The 19,792-nt window shown below is 50.5% G+C and overlaps 1 protein-coding gene across 2 annotated transcripts in view; it reads left to right on the forward strand.

The window, feature by feature from the left end:
* Positions 1–19,792, forward strand: part of SPDL1 (spindle apparatus coiled-coil protein 1) — a 387,177-nt gene that overhangs the window by 218,954 nt on the left and 148,431 nt on the right. For both annotated transcript variants that reach the window (XM_086931423.1, XM_086931422.1), the window contains exons 5-6: positions 2,790–2,939; positions 12,688–12,786. In XM_086931423.1, coding sequence (XP_086787549.1) covers positions 2,790–2,939; positions 12,688–12,786 — 249 coding nt within the window. The remainder of the gene's footprint in view (positions 1–2,789; positions 2,940–12,687; positions 12,787–19,792) is intronic.

A 19,792-nucleotide genomic window follows, 5' to 3' on the forward strand; every position in this document is an offset into this window, starting at 1 on the left:
CCATGCAGCGCCAGTCCAAGCACAAGCCTAAACGTAGCAGGTGCCCACTACTTGCTGGGCACCTGTGAACATCCCAAGACCTAAACGGTGCAGCTGCCCACTAATTGCTGGGCAGCTGGGAATCATCAAAACTGCGCCAGGGCCCTCACTGACCCTTAGGCGCAAACTGCACCACTGCTGGAGCCACACAGGCTCTGAACTGCGCACTTGGAGCCACACAGGCTCTTAAACAATTATAGGCCCCTGGAGCCCTCGAGGCTCTGAACAGATCCCTAGCAGGCAGGAGGGGGCGGGCACCGGCAATGTGCCCCGACGCCCCCTCTATCTAATATGGCCCTCGAGCCTCGCTGGGCTCGTAACTCATGTATGGCCCCCTAGAGCCTCCGTGGCTCTAAACACAAAAATGGCCCTCTGAGCCACACAGGCTCTCTAAACAATTCTGCGCCCACGTTGGAGCTGCTGCCCAGTGTTCAGCGGGGCAGCGGGAAGGGAGAAGGAGGCCCAGGCCACGGGGGCGAGCACCGAAAGCGTGCTCCGACACACCCCCCAACCGCCTCCCACCGAGCTGCACTCACCGGGGCTCCTGGGCGGCGTCTCGTTCCCGGCAGCTTCTCTCTCGGCTCCTCTCCTCATCTCGGGAGTGAAGGCGGGGCTCTCCCGGACACATGGGAGCCTCGCTGCTCTCGCGCCGGACTTCTCTCTCTCCCGGGGCTCTTCCTTCACTCGGGAGCCCCGGGGAACCTAGCAAACAGCTTCCTTTCCTCCTCTCTCCCTCTGGCCGGGGTACTGGCCAATCAGTGCGCGGCGGCAGGGACTTCCTCCGAAAACTGGAAGTCCCGCCCCGCGTCAGGCCCTGCGATGCCTGGCTTCCCAATGGCGGCACGAGAGGGGCCTCGGCGGTGACAAACAAGGGCCAAAATGAGGGGTGGGCACCCTTGGTACCCCAAATAAGAGTAGAAACGGGGTGAGCACCCGCTAGGCAACAAGACAAATGGGGTGGCACCCGTAAATAAAAATACGATATCGGGCACAAAGCAGGGTGGCACCTGCAATTCACCACGCAAAATGCAGGGCTGAGACACGCTCCCACAAAGCAAAAAGCGCTCCCAAGCGCTAGGAAGGACAAATCAAGCGCCACAACAATGAAAAAGCACTTCCAGGTGCCCAGGGGAGCAGAAAATCCAGCAACAAAGTCCCTTCAGGGGTCCAGGGGCTGGGCAGGGCAAAGCAAAGTCTCCCATCACCCCAGTCAAGGCAAAGGGGTCCCAGGAAGTCCCTCAGCAGCCCAGTCATCCAGGAAAGTCCATCAGGTGTCCAGTGGCGGGCAGGGCCCAGGGATTCCCCTGGGCCCAAGCAGCAGCATGCCCCTGGCAAGATTCAAGTCCAAAACAAGAACAAATTGGAAGGGGACACAGCCCCTTCTTATACAGGGAAAAGTCTTTGAAGTCTTTGTGCAGGCAGTGTGAGAACCAGCTAGAACTGGTTTTAGGGAACTCTCTTCAGTGTCAGGGACAGAGGTGGCAGTCGCCCAGCGGGAGGTGGAGCCAGCATTGTGGTCAGGCAGGCACAGCCCTAGTCACTCCCAGGTGCCATCTCCTCCCACTTCCCTGGCAGCAGATGCAGCCTTTCATCCACGGGCTGACTCAGACAACCTCCCGGGGCATTCCAGCTCCTGTCACCCTCAAACCAGACAGTCAATCCACAAGCAGGCCCAGGCACTCCTGGACCAGGCTCACCAGCCAATCACACGCCAGACACAAATCACACAAATATGCCAACTTCTAAAAGTGGCACTTCTAGACTAGACACAGTCATGCCGCATATACCATTACGCAGCATTCAATCTCACGAGTTCGCACATATCAAACTCGCCCCTGCACTCCCCACACATCAGGAACTACCATGGGCATACATATTCCCCATTCATTCCTATGGAAGGGCAGGTCACTCACCACACATACACAGAGAGCTCAAGCACTTTACACTGTACCACAGTGAAAAAGTACGCAGAGGCCTAAAATCACCACCACCAGGTTCCAGGAACAGGCTAGGAAAAAGCAAAAAGTCTCGGGGTGAACCTGCCAAAAGGGCCGGGTCCAACAGTTGACTTTACAACCACCATCAAGAAGGGTCATTTAGACTGGTGCAAGGTGCCCACCAGAATAGTGGACATCATATGCCAGGCTAACTTCTCACAGTAAATAAAAAGTAACATAGTTGAATGGTTCTTTTGAAAGCCAGCATATTTTCTTTCTTGATTAGGTTGCATCATTTAACCTGCATTCTTATTACATAGGTAACTGTAAATCTTACGATGATTGGAACCAACACAGATACTAGTAAGACACTACAGTGCGCAGAAAGAAATTAACTGTAAACGTTGCAGAACATACCGGATTCTAGTGATGTGAATACGGCTCGAGATTAGCGAAGTCATGAAACAAGTGTTCTATTTACTCCTTCAAAGTAATTTGCCGATTCATTCTAATTTTGAAAACCAGTATTGATCAAAGCAATAGCTATGACTTTTTTGTATCAAAATATTTGATTATGCCCATAGAGGACGAAGTAGGAGCAAGTAATGTTGGAAGAGAGCAGCGCTGCAGCAACTGTGGCAAATCAGGTGGCATAGATGGAGACAGTGCCTTTGTCTCCACAAGAAGCTAGTCAGACCGTTTTATGGAAGAAGCCTTGGTCCTATTGTTTTTGTGTGTGTGGCCGTTTAGTGCTACTTATTGTAAGACCAAATACGTTTTTAACTAAATTAATAATATTTTTCATGTCTACAGGCTACTCTAGAAGATGAGCTGAAAGAACTGCAGTATCGTCAGCAACATCTTGAAAGTAGTAATTGCAATTTAAATCGGCAACTTGAACGTGTACAGACTGAAAAAGAAGAACGGGAAAAAGAAGTTGTTTCGTATTCACGGGCTCTGGAGGTTTGTATACACTGACTTAATGCAAACTTTTGAAATATTGCTCTTTTCAGACCAAATGCTGTTAAAGGATCTGCTGAAGTTAAATAAATGTGATTTGTGAGTAATAGGAAGTACATCTCTTAAATGTTTAGGATAGTTTCAGCTGCCTTGGAGATGAATCCTTTAGAAATATTAACAAGCATTTGCAATGCAATAGGTCTCGCATTTGTGAGAGTTTGAGCTTTTGACATTGTAAATGACAATGCCTTTTCTGTATTGGTTTTTAAAACCGATAAATAAAAGGCATTGTCATGTACAATGCCAATAGCTCAAACTATCACAAATGTGAGACCTTTTGCATTAGAAATGATGGTTCTCGTAAGCAACTCTACGTTGCCAGCGCCAGAAAAACCTCACCATAATTGTGACAGTGAAGGCACGGTCATTCACATGCTCTGAAGAGGGAGGGTCATAAAGAAAAAGGGAAGTAGGGCGGGTCTTTCTTGTTTCACAGCAAGAAAGTGGAGGCATCATTAGCTGTCTCATATGATCATTTGGAGGGAGGGCGGATGACATGCTAAATTTGGGGGATCATCCCTTAATACAAAGTTGCAGCCTAATCCTGACCAGATGTTGAGAAGGGTTAATGCAAGCTAGCACATTTGCAGGGTGACCCCTGTCCATTTTCCGGTGTGATTATTCACTAGCCTGTGTTTGGTGAGGGCAGCTTAGTAGCATACCTTTTTTAATGAATATAATTAAAATTAATAACTGCATGTACGCAGTCCTCGACTGTTTGTTCTAATAAATTTACAACCATTAAAAACTCAACTGACCTCAGAAATTATGCTGACTGTTGAAATGTGGTTTAACACACAGCAGTTGATTGTCCCCAGAGTAATGTTTGCATATATGATATATACCAAGTGGTATTAACGTAGCAGCAGACATCTAGCGTCAGTCAGCAAATGCTAATGAAGCAATAAGTCATACGACCGCGGACTGCAATCACCAGCACGGCTTGGGCCCCAGGAATGTGGGTAGGCTGTGTCGTGAGCGGCTGGCCACAGGGGCTCGCAGATGGGCTTAATATCCGTTGTACGAACTAGGGTCAACCTGGCACAATGTTGCTCCCCATCTTCCACACAACTTCCTATAGCTTTCCCTCTCGCCTACCTAGAACCACTAGACATTGGGGCGGGTTAGATCATCACCACACAAATGAAACGTGTGGGCGCCATTATTTAGCATGTATATAAAAAAATAAACCAGCAGGACGCTACACAGAGCAGCGCTTTGGGCACCAGCACTCATTACTTTACAAATTAACCACTGCTGTGCCCCAGCAAGAATGCCACCAAGACCAATGTAAATCAAACTCTTGCGTAACACCAACACAGAACTCTGCTAAGAAGAGATGCATCTGGGATAGGCGCACCCCTTCAGTATGTTCTGTAATAGTCCTCTCACTAACAAACTTCCTTCCTAAGCCCGCACTGTTTCCACCATGTGATTAATGTGTGTGAATGAACACATGAACACCCCCCCCCCCCCCCCCCCCCCCCCCCTCTCTCTGGGAGGGCCATCTCTGTGGGGTTGGACAATATCTAGGTAGCAATCCTGCTCCCCACACCTACACAATGAAAAATAATCAAAATAAAGGGGAGAAAGACACCCTGCTCTTTTAGCGTGTCCCTCTTTGTAATGAAATAATGGTGGCAGGGGTTTCCAGAGAGACTAGGCTTTGAAAAGTGGGCACGTGGGGCCGGAGGGGTGTGGTAACAGATCTCACTCGGTGACATAATGCCGGCCTCCCTGAGGCGCCCTGTGCCCCCAGCTCAATGTGCGCAATGGGGCAGAAGGGCTTTTAAGGGCCACGAGTGTGGCTGCACAGAGGCTTGGTTTTGTTACTTTTTAGGGCTCGCCTGCTGATGCGCATGCGCATAGCTGGCGAGCTATATTGCAGCTTAAACAGAGTTTACCTAACTCGGCGATTTGTTGCAGTGCCCGAAGCGCGTGCACATCAAAGCCACGAGCCTCCTCCGGCATCTCAAGCCTCCCCCAGCTGGCATTTCTCCTCCCCTAATTATTCACAGCACGGCCGGCCTGCCGGCCTAACTCGGCGATTTGTTGCAGTGCCCGAAGCGTGTGCACATCAAAGCCACAAGCCTCCTCCGACATCTCAAGCCTCCCCCAGCCGGCATTTCTCCTCCCCAAATTATTCACAGCACGGCCGGCCTGCCGGTACATCAAAGGCTGCTGCTCCCGGGCCCCTATTCTTCCCTTCTTGCCTCTTCCCCCCCCCCCCCCCCCCCCTTCCCACCACAGCAATGCCGAGGGCTTGTTTAAATTGCAGCCTAACCATCTCGCACGCTGCTCTTGAAACAATAACCGTTGTTGGTCATGATATATTTAAACGCTCTAATTATTTTATCAGGGCCACACAGAATTTTATAAAGTCTTTTGCTGGCATTTTCGTTTTATGCTGTTTGCTATTTTACACCTTTCACATGCTGGCGATTTGCTTCAAAGGAATACATTCATCCTGCATCCCGTTACTAGAGCTTTCTCTTCTTCTGCTATATATGGGTTTTAGTTGAAATTCATTAATCTTTTACTAATGATTTATAAAAAGTGCCACCCACCACACAGCTCAACCTACACAGCTCCACCGATGCACCCACCACACAGCTCCACTGATGCACCCACCACACAGCTCCACCGATGCACCCACCACACAGCTCCACCGATGCACCCACCACACAGCTCCACCGATGCACCCACCACACAGCTCCACCGATGCACCCACCACACAGCTCCACCGATGCACCCACCACACAGCTCCACCGATGCACCCACCACACAGCTCCACCGAGGCACCCACCACACAGCTGCACCGACACAGCTCCACCGATGCACCCACCACACAGCTCCACCGAGGCACCCACCACACAGCTCCACCGAGGCACCCACCACACAGCTCCACCGAGGCACCCACCACACAGCTCCACCGAGGCACCCACCACACAGCTCCACCGAGGCACCCACCACACAGCTCCACCGAGGCACCCACCACACAGCTCCACCGAGGCACCCACCACACAGCTCCACTGAGGCACCCACCACACAGCTCCACTGAGGCACCCACCACACAGCTCCACTGAGGCACCCACCACACAGCTCCACTGAGGCACCCACCACACAGCTCCACTGAGGCACCCACCACACAGCTCCGCCGATGCCCCCACCACACAGCTCCGCCGATGCCCCCACCACACAGCTCCGCCGATGCCCCCACCACACAGCTCCGCCGATGCCCCCACCACACAGCTCCGCCGATGCCCCCACCACACAGCTCCGCCGAGGCACCCACCACACAGCTCCGCCGAGGCACCCACCACACAGCTCCGCCGAGGCACCCACCACACAGCTCCACCGAGGCACCCATCACACAGCTCCACCCACCACACAGCTCCACTGAGGCACCCACCACACAGCTCCACTGAGGCACCCACCACACAGCTCCACTGAGGCACCCACCACACAGCTCCACAGATGCACCCACCACCCAGCTCCACAGATGCACCCACCACCCAGCTCCACAGATGCACCCACCACCCAGCTCCACAGATGCACCCACCACCCAGCTCCACAGATGCACCCACCACAGAGCTCCACAGATGCCCCCAGCACACAGCTCCACTGATGCACCCACCACAGGGCTCCACAGATGCCCCCACCACACATCTCCACTGATGCACCCACCACCCAGCTCCACCGGTGCACCCACCACACAGCTGCACCTACACAGCTCCACCGAGGCACCCACCACCCAGCTCCACCGAGGCACCCACCACCCAGCTCCACCGATGCACCCACCACACAGCTCCACCAATGCACCCACCACACAGCTCCACCGATGCACCCACCACATAGCTCCACCGACACAGCTCCACCGATGCACCCACCACCCAGCTCCACCGAGGCACCCACCACCCAGCTCCACCGAGGCACCCACCACCCAGCTCCACCGATGCACCCACCACCCAGCTCCACCGATGCACCCACCACCCAGCTCCACCGATGCACCCACCACCCAGCTCCACCGATGCACCCACCACACAGCTCCACCGATGCACCCACCACACAGCTCCACCGATGCACCCACCACACAGCTCCACCGATGCACCCACCACACAGCTCCACCAAGGCACCCACCATAAAGCTCCACAGATGCACCCACCACCCAGCTCCACAGATGCACCCACCACCCAGCTCCACAGATGCACCCACCACCCAGCTCCACAGATGCACCCACCACAGAGCTCCACAGATGCCCCCAGCACACAGCTCCACTGATGCACCCACCACAGGGCTCCACAGATGCCCCCACCACACATCTCCACTGATGCACCCACCACCCAGCTCCACCGGTGCACCCACCACACAGCTGCACCTACACAGCTCCACCGAGGCACCCACCACCCAGCTCCACCGAGGCACCCACCACCCAGCTCCACCGAGGCACCCACCACCCAGCTCCACCGATGCACCCACCACACAGCTCCACCGATGCACCCACCACACAGCTCCACCGATGCACCCACCACACAGCTCCACCGATGCACCCACCACACAGCTCCACGGACCCACCCACCACACAGCTCCACCGACGCACCCACCACACAGCTCCAGCGACGCACCCACCACATAGCTCCACCGAGGCACCCTCCACACAGCTCCAACGATGTAACCACCACACAGCTCCACTGATGCAACCACCACACAGCTCCACCGACACAGCTCCACTGATGCACCCACCACACAGCTCCACAGAAGCACCCACCTCCACCGATGCACCCACCACACAGCTCCACCGAGGCACCCACCACACAGCTGCACCGACACAGCTCCACCGATGCACCCACCACACAGCTCCACCGAGGCACCCACCACACAGCTCCACCGAGGCACCCACCACACAGCTCCACCGAGGCACCCACCACACAGCTCCACCGAGGCACCCACCACACAGCTCCACCGAGGCACCCACCACACAGCTCCACCGAGGCACCCACCACACAGCTCCACCGAGGCACCCACCACACAGCTCCACTGAGGCACCCACCACACAGCTCCACTGAGGCACCCACCACACAGCTCCACTGAGGCACCCACCACACAGCTCCACTGAGGCACCCACCACACAGCTCCACTGAGGCACCCACCACACAGCTCCACTGAGGCACCCACCACACAGCTCCACCGATGCACCCACCACACAGCTCCACCGAGGCACCCACCACACAACTCCAACTACAAAGCTCCACCGATGCTCCTACCACTCAGCTCCAAAGATGCACCCACCACACAGCTCCACCGATGCACCCACCACACAGCTCCACGAGGCACCCACCACACAGCTCCACCGATGCACCCACCACACAGCTCCACCGATGCACCCACCACACAGCTCCACCGATGCAACCACCACACAGCTCCACCGATGCAACCACCACACAGCTCCACCGACACACCCACCACAAAGCTCCACTGATGCACCCACCACACAGCTCCACCGACGCACCCACCACACAGCTCCACCGACGCACCCACCACACAGCTCCACTGATGCACCCACCACACAGCTCCACTGATGCACCCACCACACAGCTCCACCGATGCACCCACCACACAGCTCCGCCGATGCCCCCACCACACAGCTCCGCCGATGCCCCCACCACACAGCTCCGCCGATGCCCCCACCACACAGCTCCGCCGATGCCCCCACCACACAGCTCCGCCGATGCCCCCACCACACAGCTCCGCCGAGGCACCCACCACACAGCTCCGCCGAGGCACCCACCACACAGCTCCGCCGAGGCACCCACCACACAGCTCCACCGAGGCACCCATCACACAGCTCCACCCACCACACAGCTCCACTGAGGCACCCACCACACAGCTCCACTGAGGCACCCACCACACAGCTCCACTGAGGCACCCACCACACAGCTCCACAGATGCACCCACCACCCAGCTCCACAGATGCACCCACCACCCAGCTCCACAGATGCACCCACCACCCAGCTCCACAGATGCACCCACCACCCAGCTCCACAGATGCACCCACCACAGAGCTCCACAGATGCCCCCAGCACACAGCTCCACTGATGCACCCACCACAGGGCTCCACAGATGCCCCCACCACACATCTCCACTGATGCACCCACCACCCAGCTCCACCGGTGCACCCACCACACAGCTGCACCTACACAGCTCCACCGAGGCACCCACCACCCAGCTCCACCGAGGCACCCACCACCCAGCTCCACCGATGCACCCACCACACAGCTCCACCAATGCACCCACCACACAGCTCCACCGATGCACCCACCACATAGCTCCACCGACACAGCTCCACCGATGCACCCACCACCCAGCTCCACCGAGGCACCCACCACCCAGCTCCACCGAGGCACCCACCACCCAGCTCCACCGATGCACCCACCACCCAGCTCCACCGATGCACCCACCACCCAGCTCCACCGATGCACCCACCACACAGCTCCACCGATGCACCCACCACACAGCTCCACCGATGCACCCACCACACAGCTCCACCGATGCACCCACCACACAGCTCCACCAAGGCACCCACCATAAAGCTCCACAGATGCACCCACCACCCAGCTCCACAGATGCACCCACCACCCAGCTCCACAGATGCACCCACCACCCAGCTCCACAGATGCACCCACCACAGAGCTCCACAGATGCCCCCAGCACACAGCTCCACTGATGCACCCACCACAGGGCTCCACAGATGCCCCCACCACACATCTCCACTGATGCACCCACCACCCAGCTCCACCGGTGCACCCACCACACAGCTGCACCTACACAGCTCCACCGAGGCACCCACCACCCAGCTCCACCGAGGCACCCACCACCCAGCTCCACCGAGGCACCCACCACCCAGCTCCACCGATGCACCCACCACACAGCTCCACAAATGCACCCACCACACAGCTCCACCGATGCACCCACCACATAGCTCCACCGACACAGCTCCACCGATGCACCCACCACCCAGCTCCACCGAGGCACCCACCACCCAGCTCCACCGAGGCACCCACCACCCAGCTCCACCGATGCACCCACCACACAGCTCCACCGATGCACCCACCACACAGCTCCACCGATGCACCCACCACACAGCTCCACCAAGGCACCCACCATAAAGCTCCACCAAGGCACCCACCACACAGCTCCAACTACACAGCTCCACCAATGCACCCAGCTCCAGCGACACAGCTCCACCAATGCACCCCCCACACGTCTCCACCGAGGCACCCCCCACACGTCTCCACCGAGGCACCCACCACACAGCTCCACCGAGGCACCAACCACACAGCTCCACCGATGCACCCACCACACAGCTCCACAGAGGCACCCACCACCCAGCTCCACAGAGGCACCCACCACCCAGCTCCACAGATGCACCCACCACCCAGCTCCACAGATGCACCCACCACCCAGCTCCACAGATGCACCCACCACCCAGCTCCACAGATGCACCCACCACCCAGCTCCACAGATGCACCCACCACCCAGCTCCACAGATGCACCCACCACCCAGCTCCACAGATGCACCCACCACCCAGCTCCACAGATGCACCCAGCTCCACAGATGCACCCACCACCCTGCTCCACCGAGGCACCCACCACCCTGCTCCACCGAGGCACCCACCACCCTGCTCCACCGAGGCACCCACCACCCTGCTCCACCGAGGCACCCACCACCCAGCTCCACCGAGGCACCCACCACACAGCTCCACAGATGCACCCACCACCATAGATGCACCCAGCTCCACAGATGCACCCAGCTCCACAGATGCACCCAGCTCCACAGATGCACCCAGCTCCACAGATGCACCCAGCTCCACAGATGCACCCAGCTCCACTGATGCACCCAGCTCCACTGATGCACCCAGCTCCACTGATGCACCCAGCTCCACTGATGCACCCAGCTCCACTGATGCACCCACCACCCAGCTCCACCGATGCACCCACCACCCAGCTCCACCGATGCAACCACCACACAGCTCCATCGACACAGCTCCACCGATGCACCCACCATACAGCTCCACTGATGCAGCCACCACACAGCTCCACGACACAGCTCCACCGATGCACCCACCACAGAGCTCCACAAATGACCCCTCCACACAGCTCCACTGATGCACCCACCACACAGCTCCACCGAGGCACCCACCACACAGCTCAACAGATGCACCCACCACACAGCTCCACAGGCACGAAAGGCGGTGGAACTGTTGTAAATTAATGTATCGGGGAAAAGACTGGGGCTTTTTAGTTAAAAGAAAATGGCAGAGTGGTCAAACCAGGATAGTGGTTAAGTATTTTCAGACTGAGGTAGACTTAATATTTGAAAAGATTGCATCTAGAATATAGCCAGCTGAGTGAGTCGCCTGAAGTAGGAGCTGTGGGAGACCAAATTCACTCTTGGTTTCTAAAATAGCCGTAGTGTCCTTATCCTAGAGGATATCAAGGTAGAAATTTAGATCACCTAAAACTGTATAACTCTTGTTACAGATCTAATTCTCCAGGTGGGTGCTCATAGAGTTTAAAAAGCAACCCCTGGAGCTGGGTGGGCGATATGAGTTATCCTCTAAAAGATTGTTTCTTGGTTAACTTAAAGTAGAACGATAGTGCTTCACACTCCGTGTTCGATATGGGCACAAATGTGGCCTTACTACAGTCTCTGTAGATGATACCGAGCCCTCCACCTCTTCTATAGGGTCGGTCATGTCTGATAATGGAAAAGCTTGAGAGAGCTGCATTGATTAGGTCGGGACGTGAGGAGTTATTGGACCAGGTTTCCGTAACAAAAATAATGTCGAACTGGTGAACATCTATTAATTCTGCCATTTCAGTTGCATTTTTCACCAGGAAGCGGGTGTTTATAAGAGCGCAACAAGATCTCAGTTATAAGTTAGGAGTGCCTTTAGCGTGGGATGTTTGGGAGTCTTGAGGCGGGGGCGTTGATGGGATGGCAAATCCACATTGATTGCACAAGGCATTTAGGACTGAACAGAGAATAAACTTGTTGAAGCAGGCACCGCTTGAATCAACATGGTTAAGCATTTGTAGTTTGTTACCTGAATAGGTGATCATATTGTCGTGGTCTGGTTTGAAACTGGCACCGTTTCCGGTGCTCTGCACAATCTGGGTATGGACGGGTGCAGACTGGTTTGCCTTTGGTGAGCAGAGATTTCAAAAGCCCTCCAAATGAGGGTGGGGCGTATTCACACGCCAGCGCTGGAGCATGAGTGCGTCGAAAAATTAGTTGGTCAAAGCAAAAGGGGGCACATCTCGGGCCCAGCAATCCCGCTAACCCTACACAGGCTCCCCTGCAACTGAAAGATACTGGGGGAAAAAAGTAAACCAAATCAAAAGGTGGGAGAGCAACAAATAAAGAATGAAAACAGGGAACATATGCTTTCCAATATGGCGCCCAATGTCGAGCCAACTCCGAAATCGGCACCAAGTATCTATTATACCTGATGCCTACCTTTCACCTTCCTAGGCTGTCTTTCAGCTCTGTCTACCTATTTGTCTTGCTCCCTCTTGCCATTTACCATTTCTGTTCATGCTTTCTCCCTTCTTTTCTTCTTTGTGATAAATAGTACATTACTGAACCATATCATCTAAACCAACCACTCTTTTTATTGTATCATTACAGAAAGCCAGAGAAACAAATCAGGAGCTTCAAGTACAACTAGACCTCGCACTTCGGCAGGCCCAGGATCCAAGCAGCAAAGGAAATTCATTATTTTCAGAGGTACTCCTCTTTAAAAATTCTTTGTGCACAGTATTATGATTAACTATTACACCTGCTGTTTTATATTTAAACTGCCCGCCTGTCTTTTCAGTGATGAATCCGAGAGCTATATTTTATTTAATACTTCTTGCACTAGTCTGTATCTTTTCTTTTCAACCCTTTTCCGTTATTAGTTCTGATGTAGCACTGGTTTTGAGACCCAGAAGTACTGTGGATAGTTATCACCCAGAGGCTGCCTTAATATAAATAGAGTCCAGTGGAGTTCATCATTGACGCATAATGTAATGTGCAGCGGGCATTTGCCCTTAACATCAACCCTGTACTCTATTAAAAGGGATATGTTACGTTGATGTATACTTATGACATTGGGCGTAAGAATCTAGAGATTACTTTCTTTGTTAACCAGGCTTACAGAAAGATACTAACAGAATTCACTGTTGCTGGCTCTGTTATGAGATGATCTGAGCTGGCAAGAAGACCTCTGTAGGTATGGTTGAGACTTTCATAGGAAATAGATTTTTGCTGTCCACTACTAAACATTTTGAAACTGGCACAGAGAGGGATTTTTTTATTGTTAGTTCTAAAACGATTGTGGAGCTTTTGGGATATGTACATAACTGAAAGGCAGGCTTTGAAGGGTTAATGTCCTGTATATTTGACTTGTTCATTTGCAAATTATTCGAGTTCTTGCAGATGAAAAATGTGGGAAATCCCTACAATGTGATTGGATGAAGAAGCTCTCATTTCCTGCTGACAGTTTAAATTTCTGTAGGTTCAGGACTGATCTGCATGACCAAATTTTACTTTTTGTTGCAGCTGCTAAGTAATGACTCTTCGACTACTTTTGTCCCCTGACCACAATAAGAATGTAAGAGGATTACACAAAGACAGACCCTGTCCCAAAATTGAAATGAAAGCAAAAGTTGAAAGATTCACTTGTCCAAATAGGGACTCCGACCCTATAGAGTACAGCTGAACCAGAATCCCAGAATTGAAAGGCAGTGCCATCTTGGATACAGAAGTGTTATTTGTTTTATAAAAAATGAAAAATTGTAAGCCTTACAGTGCTTAATGGGCTAATGAGGACATAAACAGTAGGCCCAGTACATAGTCCAATGCCATACCAAGCACTCAAACTGTAGCACTCAACATAAGTTCTGTGTTGAGTGGTTTTTGAAGGTGCTAGAGGTTGGGTGCAGAACATGTTCAAAGGTTACTATGACCCGGGGTCTAGTGCATCTGGTTCTGAGGGAAAGGGTTGACGTTCTTGCTTTAGCTGTTCCAAAAGTATATAACTGAAACAAAAAAATCACTGAAAATGTTTCTTAGTCTTACTTAGAAGATAGAATAAACATTTAAAAAAGGAAATCTGTCAAGATAGAAATTTCCTTAAACCTATTTGAAGCACCTTTTTGGTTGCAGCTCATTACATTAAATCTTGTCGAATTAGGTAGTTATAAGAGAGCAATGAAGCCTTAGCTCTCTTCTTCCATCCCACTCAATGTGTTACTCAGTAACATGTCACAAATGAAACCTAAAATTACACTATCCATAACATCAATGGGGCTGATGTGGCGGCAGGAGCAGACCGCTATGGAATCAGGCCAAAGTTTAAGCAATAGGTCCAGAATTTGCTAATTGTAACTAAAGGCTAAATTTGAGTCGAGGGGGAAGGAAGATGTGGTGATCTTTGTGATTGACTGTATGACCTGCACCCATAGATCACTGGGCACAGCCTTGAAGAGGAGTGCTTAATTGGAGATCTGTCTGGCTTTTTACCTAGGGACTATTGGACATAGTTAAGAGCCTTGTCGATTGGTTGTTGAGAGTATGGGTGTTACTCACAGGACTGACCAAAAGTGAGGCCTTTTGCTGAAGCAGTCTCTGGATTCATCAACCTTTCACTAAACTCTGGCCTTGTGCACAATCTGTCCATGCTTTGAGCCTGATGAATACTGCCTAAATTAAATCTAGCATTCTGTGTTGTAGGGGCATTAAGCACCTTGTTTGATGGTATCTATGATGTGCTACCACCAGTGGGCCATCGCAAATGCAATCGGTTATCATTAGCAGTTCATTTGGGAGTGGGGGTGAGCTTTGGTTACCTTGCTCACCAAGGGATGTGAATTGAATTAATATTAGATTTATACATAATGTTGCATCACACAAAAAAATAAAAATTGAGTCGAGTTTTGTTTGTTTGGGATGGAGAGAGCAAAGAGAGGATGAAGATCCCAACTTTAATTTTTTTTTTGGGGGGGGCGAAACGTTTTTCTTCTGACTGAAGTAACACATACACACATTAATGGGATTAAGGCAAAGCAAATTTGCTATAATGGGTTACTCTGGTTACAGGATGCTCTTAAAAGTCATCTAGCTCTTACACCTCACCTCCCCCTCCACCACTCAACAGGTTGTCCTTTATTCTGATAAATGTTGCACTCATTAAACCCAAATGTGCATGTTTTACTGATGGCCTGTTTTAGTTGCTGGGGAGTCGGTTTGGAATATTTTTTAGTAATCAAATCGACATTTTCAGTCCAGCCTACATTTAAAGATGTCTAGTTTTGAGCAGTCTGCTCACCTTGATTTAGTGTCTACATCATTGTTGTGTCCTACAATTACAAATATATATATATATATATTAGTGACTGTTTTGCTTTCCGTAAACATTAGGCCAGTGCAAGTGTTTTTGCTAATGTTTAAAATGCTAAATAAAGAACACAAGAACTCTGCCTATAACTTTGACACCGCCCCTCCCCCAAGATTTCCTGGAATGAATGGACAAGTAAGAAAAATACAAAGGTACATAAAAGCATTATGAAAATAGTTTTCTGACTACCTTTAAATATACCACAGACCATAGTGAAATAGTAAAACATTTTTCATTATATACACTCTCGAACACTGGATGTATTTCTTTAAGATGGAATATATAATTTGTTGGAAATCCAGGTCTAATGGTCCCATGCCTGTAAAGGTGTACTGGACCCCAGATATAACAAATAGGGTATTTCATCAATGGTGTCCTATGGCCCCTTAACCCCTAAACTGGGAACCAAGTACTCCCTTTTGCACTTGACTCCCAGGGTTACTAGGCAGAGCAGTCCAAGGTTGTGGCCTAGAGACTTGACACAGTGCAACACTACAAACCACATTTAATACATTGCTACTTTGCCAGTGCTTTTTATTATCAAAAGGAAAAATACTTTATTACACCCACTACTAAATACTTAGCTTCATTGTAGAAATGTATACAAAAAGTCAGCTGAAAAAACCTAGGCGGAACCCTCTAAGCAACCTCACAGCATAAAAGTCAAACACACACACTAAAGGCTGGCCTCGCAAATCTAACCTCCTAAATGTACCATGAACCTCCAATGCTTGAGGCACCTCTAATGGTCTGCGCACCAGCAAACCCTAATCCTAAAACACAAAGTCCACACTGCACTTAACACATTGTGAGAGGTTAGGGAATCCCAAGGGGCACACCGTCTATGGAACCAAGTAGGTTACCAGTTCGAGGAACAGAAGCCGCAAATTACGCGAGCATCACCTTTGGAACACGGACGCCCATGAAGCGGATTCTTACCGCTCTGAGTTTCTCTTCTAGAGTGGGGAGAAGACTACATTTTGCAAAGGGACACAAGTTTGTGTTTCCTATTTAACACTGATCGAGGGCAGGATGCGCCTTAGCGTGTGCATACCACCCAGGTCTTTCACTCTTTTTCTATTTGGTCCTGACATAAACCCACAATCGCAAGAGGTTGAAACATGTAGACCTATGACCTTAATTTTAAATCACATAGCACACGTCACTATTTTAATAACACTACACGTCTTGTACACCGAAGTCTACATAATTAGACATAAGTGTCACAGTTCTTTTATTAGGGTGCCCAGTGGCTCAGGAATAAAATCTTAAAGTGAGTAGATCTGGACCCTTTTTAAATCCCTTTCACCCCTTTTATCACTGCACATATAAAAGAAAAAATACCCGCTCCACTGTAGTCGGGTGTCGTAGCACACCCTGTTGGCACTCGGCCTGCGGGATGGGACCCCAATGATGAAGCATGTCACCAACTAGGTTGGTGAGTGAGGGGTCTTCAAAAAGGATATGCTATATCCTAAGTAAAGGTTGGGCCCAATTGCTTGATTAAGCCTTAAGCTTTTGGCACAGAGACTTTCTCTGTTTTGCCTATACGGGGTACTCCTCCATTTGTTTTCCAATAGTGCATTAATAGCGTCAGACCTGCTGGCTTTGCCTGGGTGTCTAGCAGTCCTGGGGCGCCATGAGACTTTGCTTTGATTCCCCATATGGAATTAACTCAGAACCCTTGTGTTAACCCACTAAGTCCAGCAAGGTGATAATGAAGGTCTGTCTTCTGCTGAGGTACTCCTGTGTGGTTCTCAATAACTGCAAACGCTCTCCGAAGTTCAGACTATACAGTTGAAGGTTTGTGTGAGCCTAAGTTGAGATTGGGTGAGTTTAAAGATTTCTCCACTGCACAATCGACATATTTTTGTAGGTTTGCAAGAGTGAAAATATAACACACCTTCTGCAACCCTGTATTAGTGATACAGTCTTAAAAAGATTTCCTAGTTCCAGGCTATGCAGAGCAGAAATCCCATTCATATGTGGAAATGCATGAAGTCTGAAGTCAATTGAAAGAAATCAATTATTGCATCATTTTTGTCCTTGCTCGTCAAAATGTAGTCCAGATTTACTGTCTTGAGTCAGACAATGGACTGTGTGTCTGAAGCAGCTGCTATTTGTTTCTGGATTTCTGCTCCAGTTTAAGGGATGAGAAATGTTTTCACTGCCTCTGATTCTGTTCAGGCACAGCGGACAAATGATGTGGGACGACATTTGGTAGAACAAAAATGTATTTGCCTGACCTAATACTTGTAAAGACTTACATCATGTACCATTGGTGTTTGTAGGAAAGATGATAATTGTTTATGATGGTCAATTGTCTACCTAAAAGTATAAAGCCACCACCTGCAAGATGTCACCGCAATTAAATAAAATAAACCTGTATTCCATTCCTGGTAACGTGACACAAAGCAGTCGGGTTTAAATCGCATTATCGGCCATGCATACACAATAGAGAGTCGTCACACAAATCAATGCAACAACCAATTACATTGTAAAGAGAAATCTCCTAAGAGTAAAATAAGATCAAAATGACAAAAATCCAACAAGAGGAACTGGAGATATGATTTATTTTTTTTTAAGATGTAAGTGACAATAATACCAGAAAGCGCATATCACAACTTAATTTTTGCAAGCGATAGACCAATACCTAGGTGCAATTTGAAGCCAAACATGATGGAGCTCTGGTCGGATGCAACTAGAGGATTGGTCGTAGTGAAAGAATAGTTCAAAAGCGGTTTTAACTCCAAACACAGTACAGGGACTTCTTCACTTTTTGAGAAGAAAAATCCTCTGTGAGTGGGCCACTGCTGAGATTTTAACTGGTGCAGTGGATCTCAAAGCCGTATACTTGAAGCAGGTTGATCCCACTCGAACTGTGGAGACTTAGACATTTGTTTGGAGCTGCTTTGGGTGTTATTCAGTCTAAGGCAGTGGGGCTGCCGGCCTGATACTTTTCGCCACAGGTTCCCACTGAAGCTCTGAAGGAAATGTTTTTCCAAACTTTCTTCTAGTGCCGGAGCAATCTAAGAAGTATATTTCTAAGGTCCAGGTTTTCAGGGGAGTGCACTTAGACTATGAGTGCCAGGCAAAGCCCCAAAGCAAAGTCCTGTCAAAGTAAAGTTGCCACTGGTCAGATGGGGACTTACAGTAAAAGGCCTTGTGCTGATTATTGTGCCCTTGAAGCCGCACAGGAATTCAGAAAACTTATACTTACAGTCCACTTGTTTAACCTGGGTGCAGGAGGGAGCATGTCCAGTCTTTCAGACATTCGGTCCAGTTTGTCCTGTTATTCTGCAGATCCATAAAGTGTTCTGTGGAAGGGTGGGCGAGGGTTCAGCTTTTTAGGGTTCATCAACTTGTGGGGGGAGACTACTGGGCACTCTCTAACTAATGGGAAAAAAGTTTTCAGGCAACCCTATCCACTTTTTTTTAGTAGTTTCTGTTGCTTTACGGCATCCAATCCTTCTCCGCTTCTGCAGAGCCCAAGTACCCACCCAGAGGTGTGGCCATGGTAATGACCAGTCCCCCTCGTTTGTGGTCACCCAAAACTAGTTTTGGTGGTGCCTTTCCTCCTACCAGGATTGGTGCTAGCCCGACTATGGCTTTCTGGCAACATGCCATGGTCTGCTCTTAAATGTCATGCACCCTGTCTTGTGGGCCGTAAAATGTGCTCATGGGTGACTTATCTAATACTTAAAATCATAGTTTTCTACCTGTCAAAATAATGTTTTTGACAGGTTGTACAGCAGGCTTCAATCTGCTGCTGTCTACTTCACAGGGTAGGCATGCAACAATGTTTTCACTGCCCCTATAGTGGACGACACTGTAGTCCAAAAGTGACTCCACTTTCCATGCCCGGGGTGTATTTATGTCCCATATACTTTGGCCATATAGGGAAGGCAAATGTGAAAATCAGAGTTTAAACCAATTTGCACGTTTTAGGGGTTAGAGCACATATACCGGGCACTGAATAGCAGCGTCTCAGTGTTAGAGTTCAAGATTACCAGGTGAGTCCCCCCAAAAAAGAAAAATACTCAGTTACCACCCATAAAGGGGTCACGTTGCAACACTCTTATAGCAGTTGACTCATAATTGAAGTGTACCATGGAAATAGCAATATACACAGACGATGATGCCATCCAGCTGTGTGGTGCATATTCAGACACGTCTTTTGCTTATGCTGGAGTCTATTTTAAAGGTCTATCCACAGTTTCACCATAAACAATAAATGCAATCATAAGCCATTGAATACTTATTAAATATTAACTTTTCTTCTACTTTTAACAAGGTTGCTTGGCAAACAGTGGGCCTAGCAGCAAAGGTCTATGCACCCATGAGCATATGAAC

This window comes from Lissotriton vulgaris, chromosome 7 (genome assembly GCF_964263255.1).
Source record: "Lissotriton vulgaris chromosome 7, aLisVul1.2, whole genome shotgun sequence".
In the NCBI taxonomy this organism is placed as follows: domain Eukaryota; kingdom Metazoa; phylum Chordata; class Amphibia; order Caudata; family Salamandridae; genus Lissotriton; species Lissotriton vulgaris.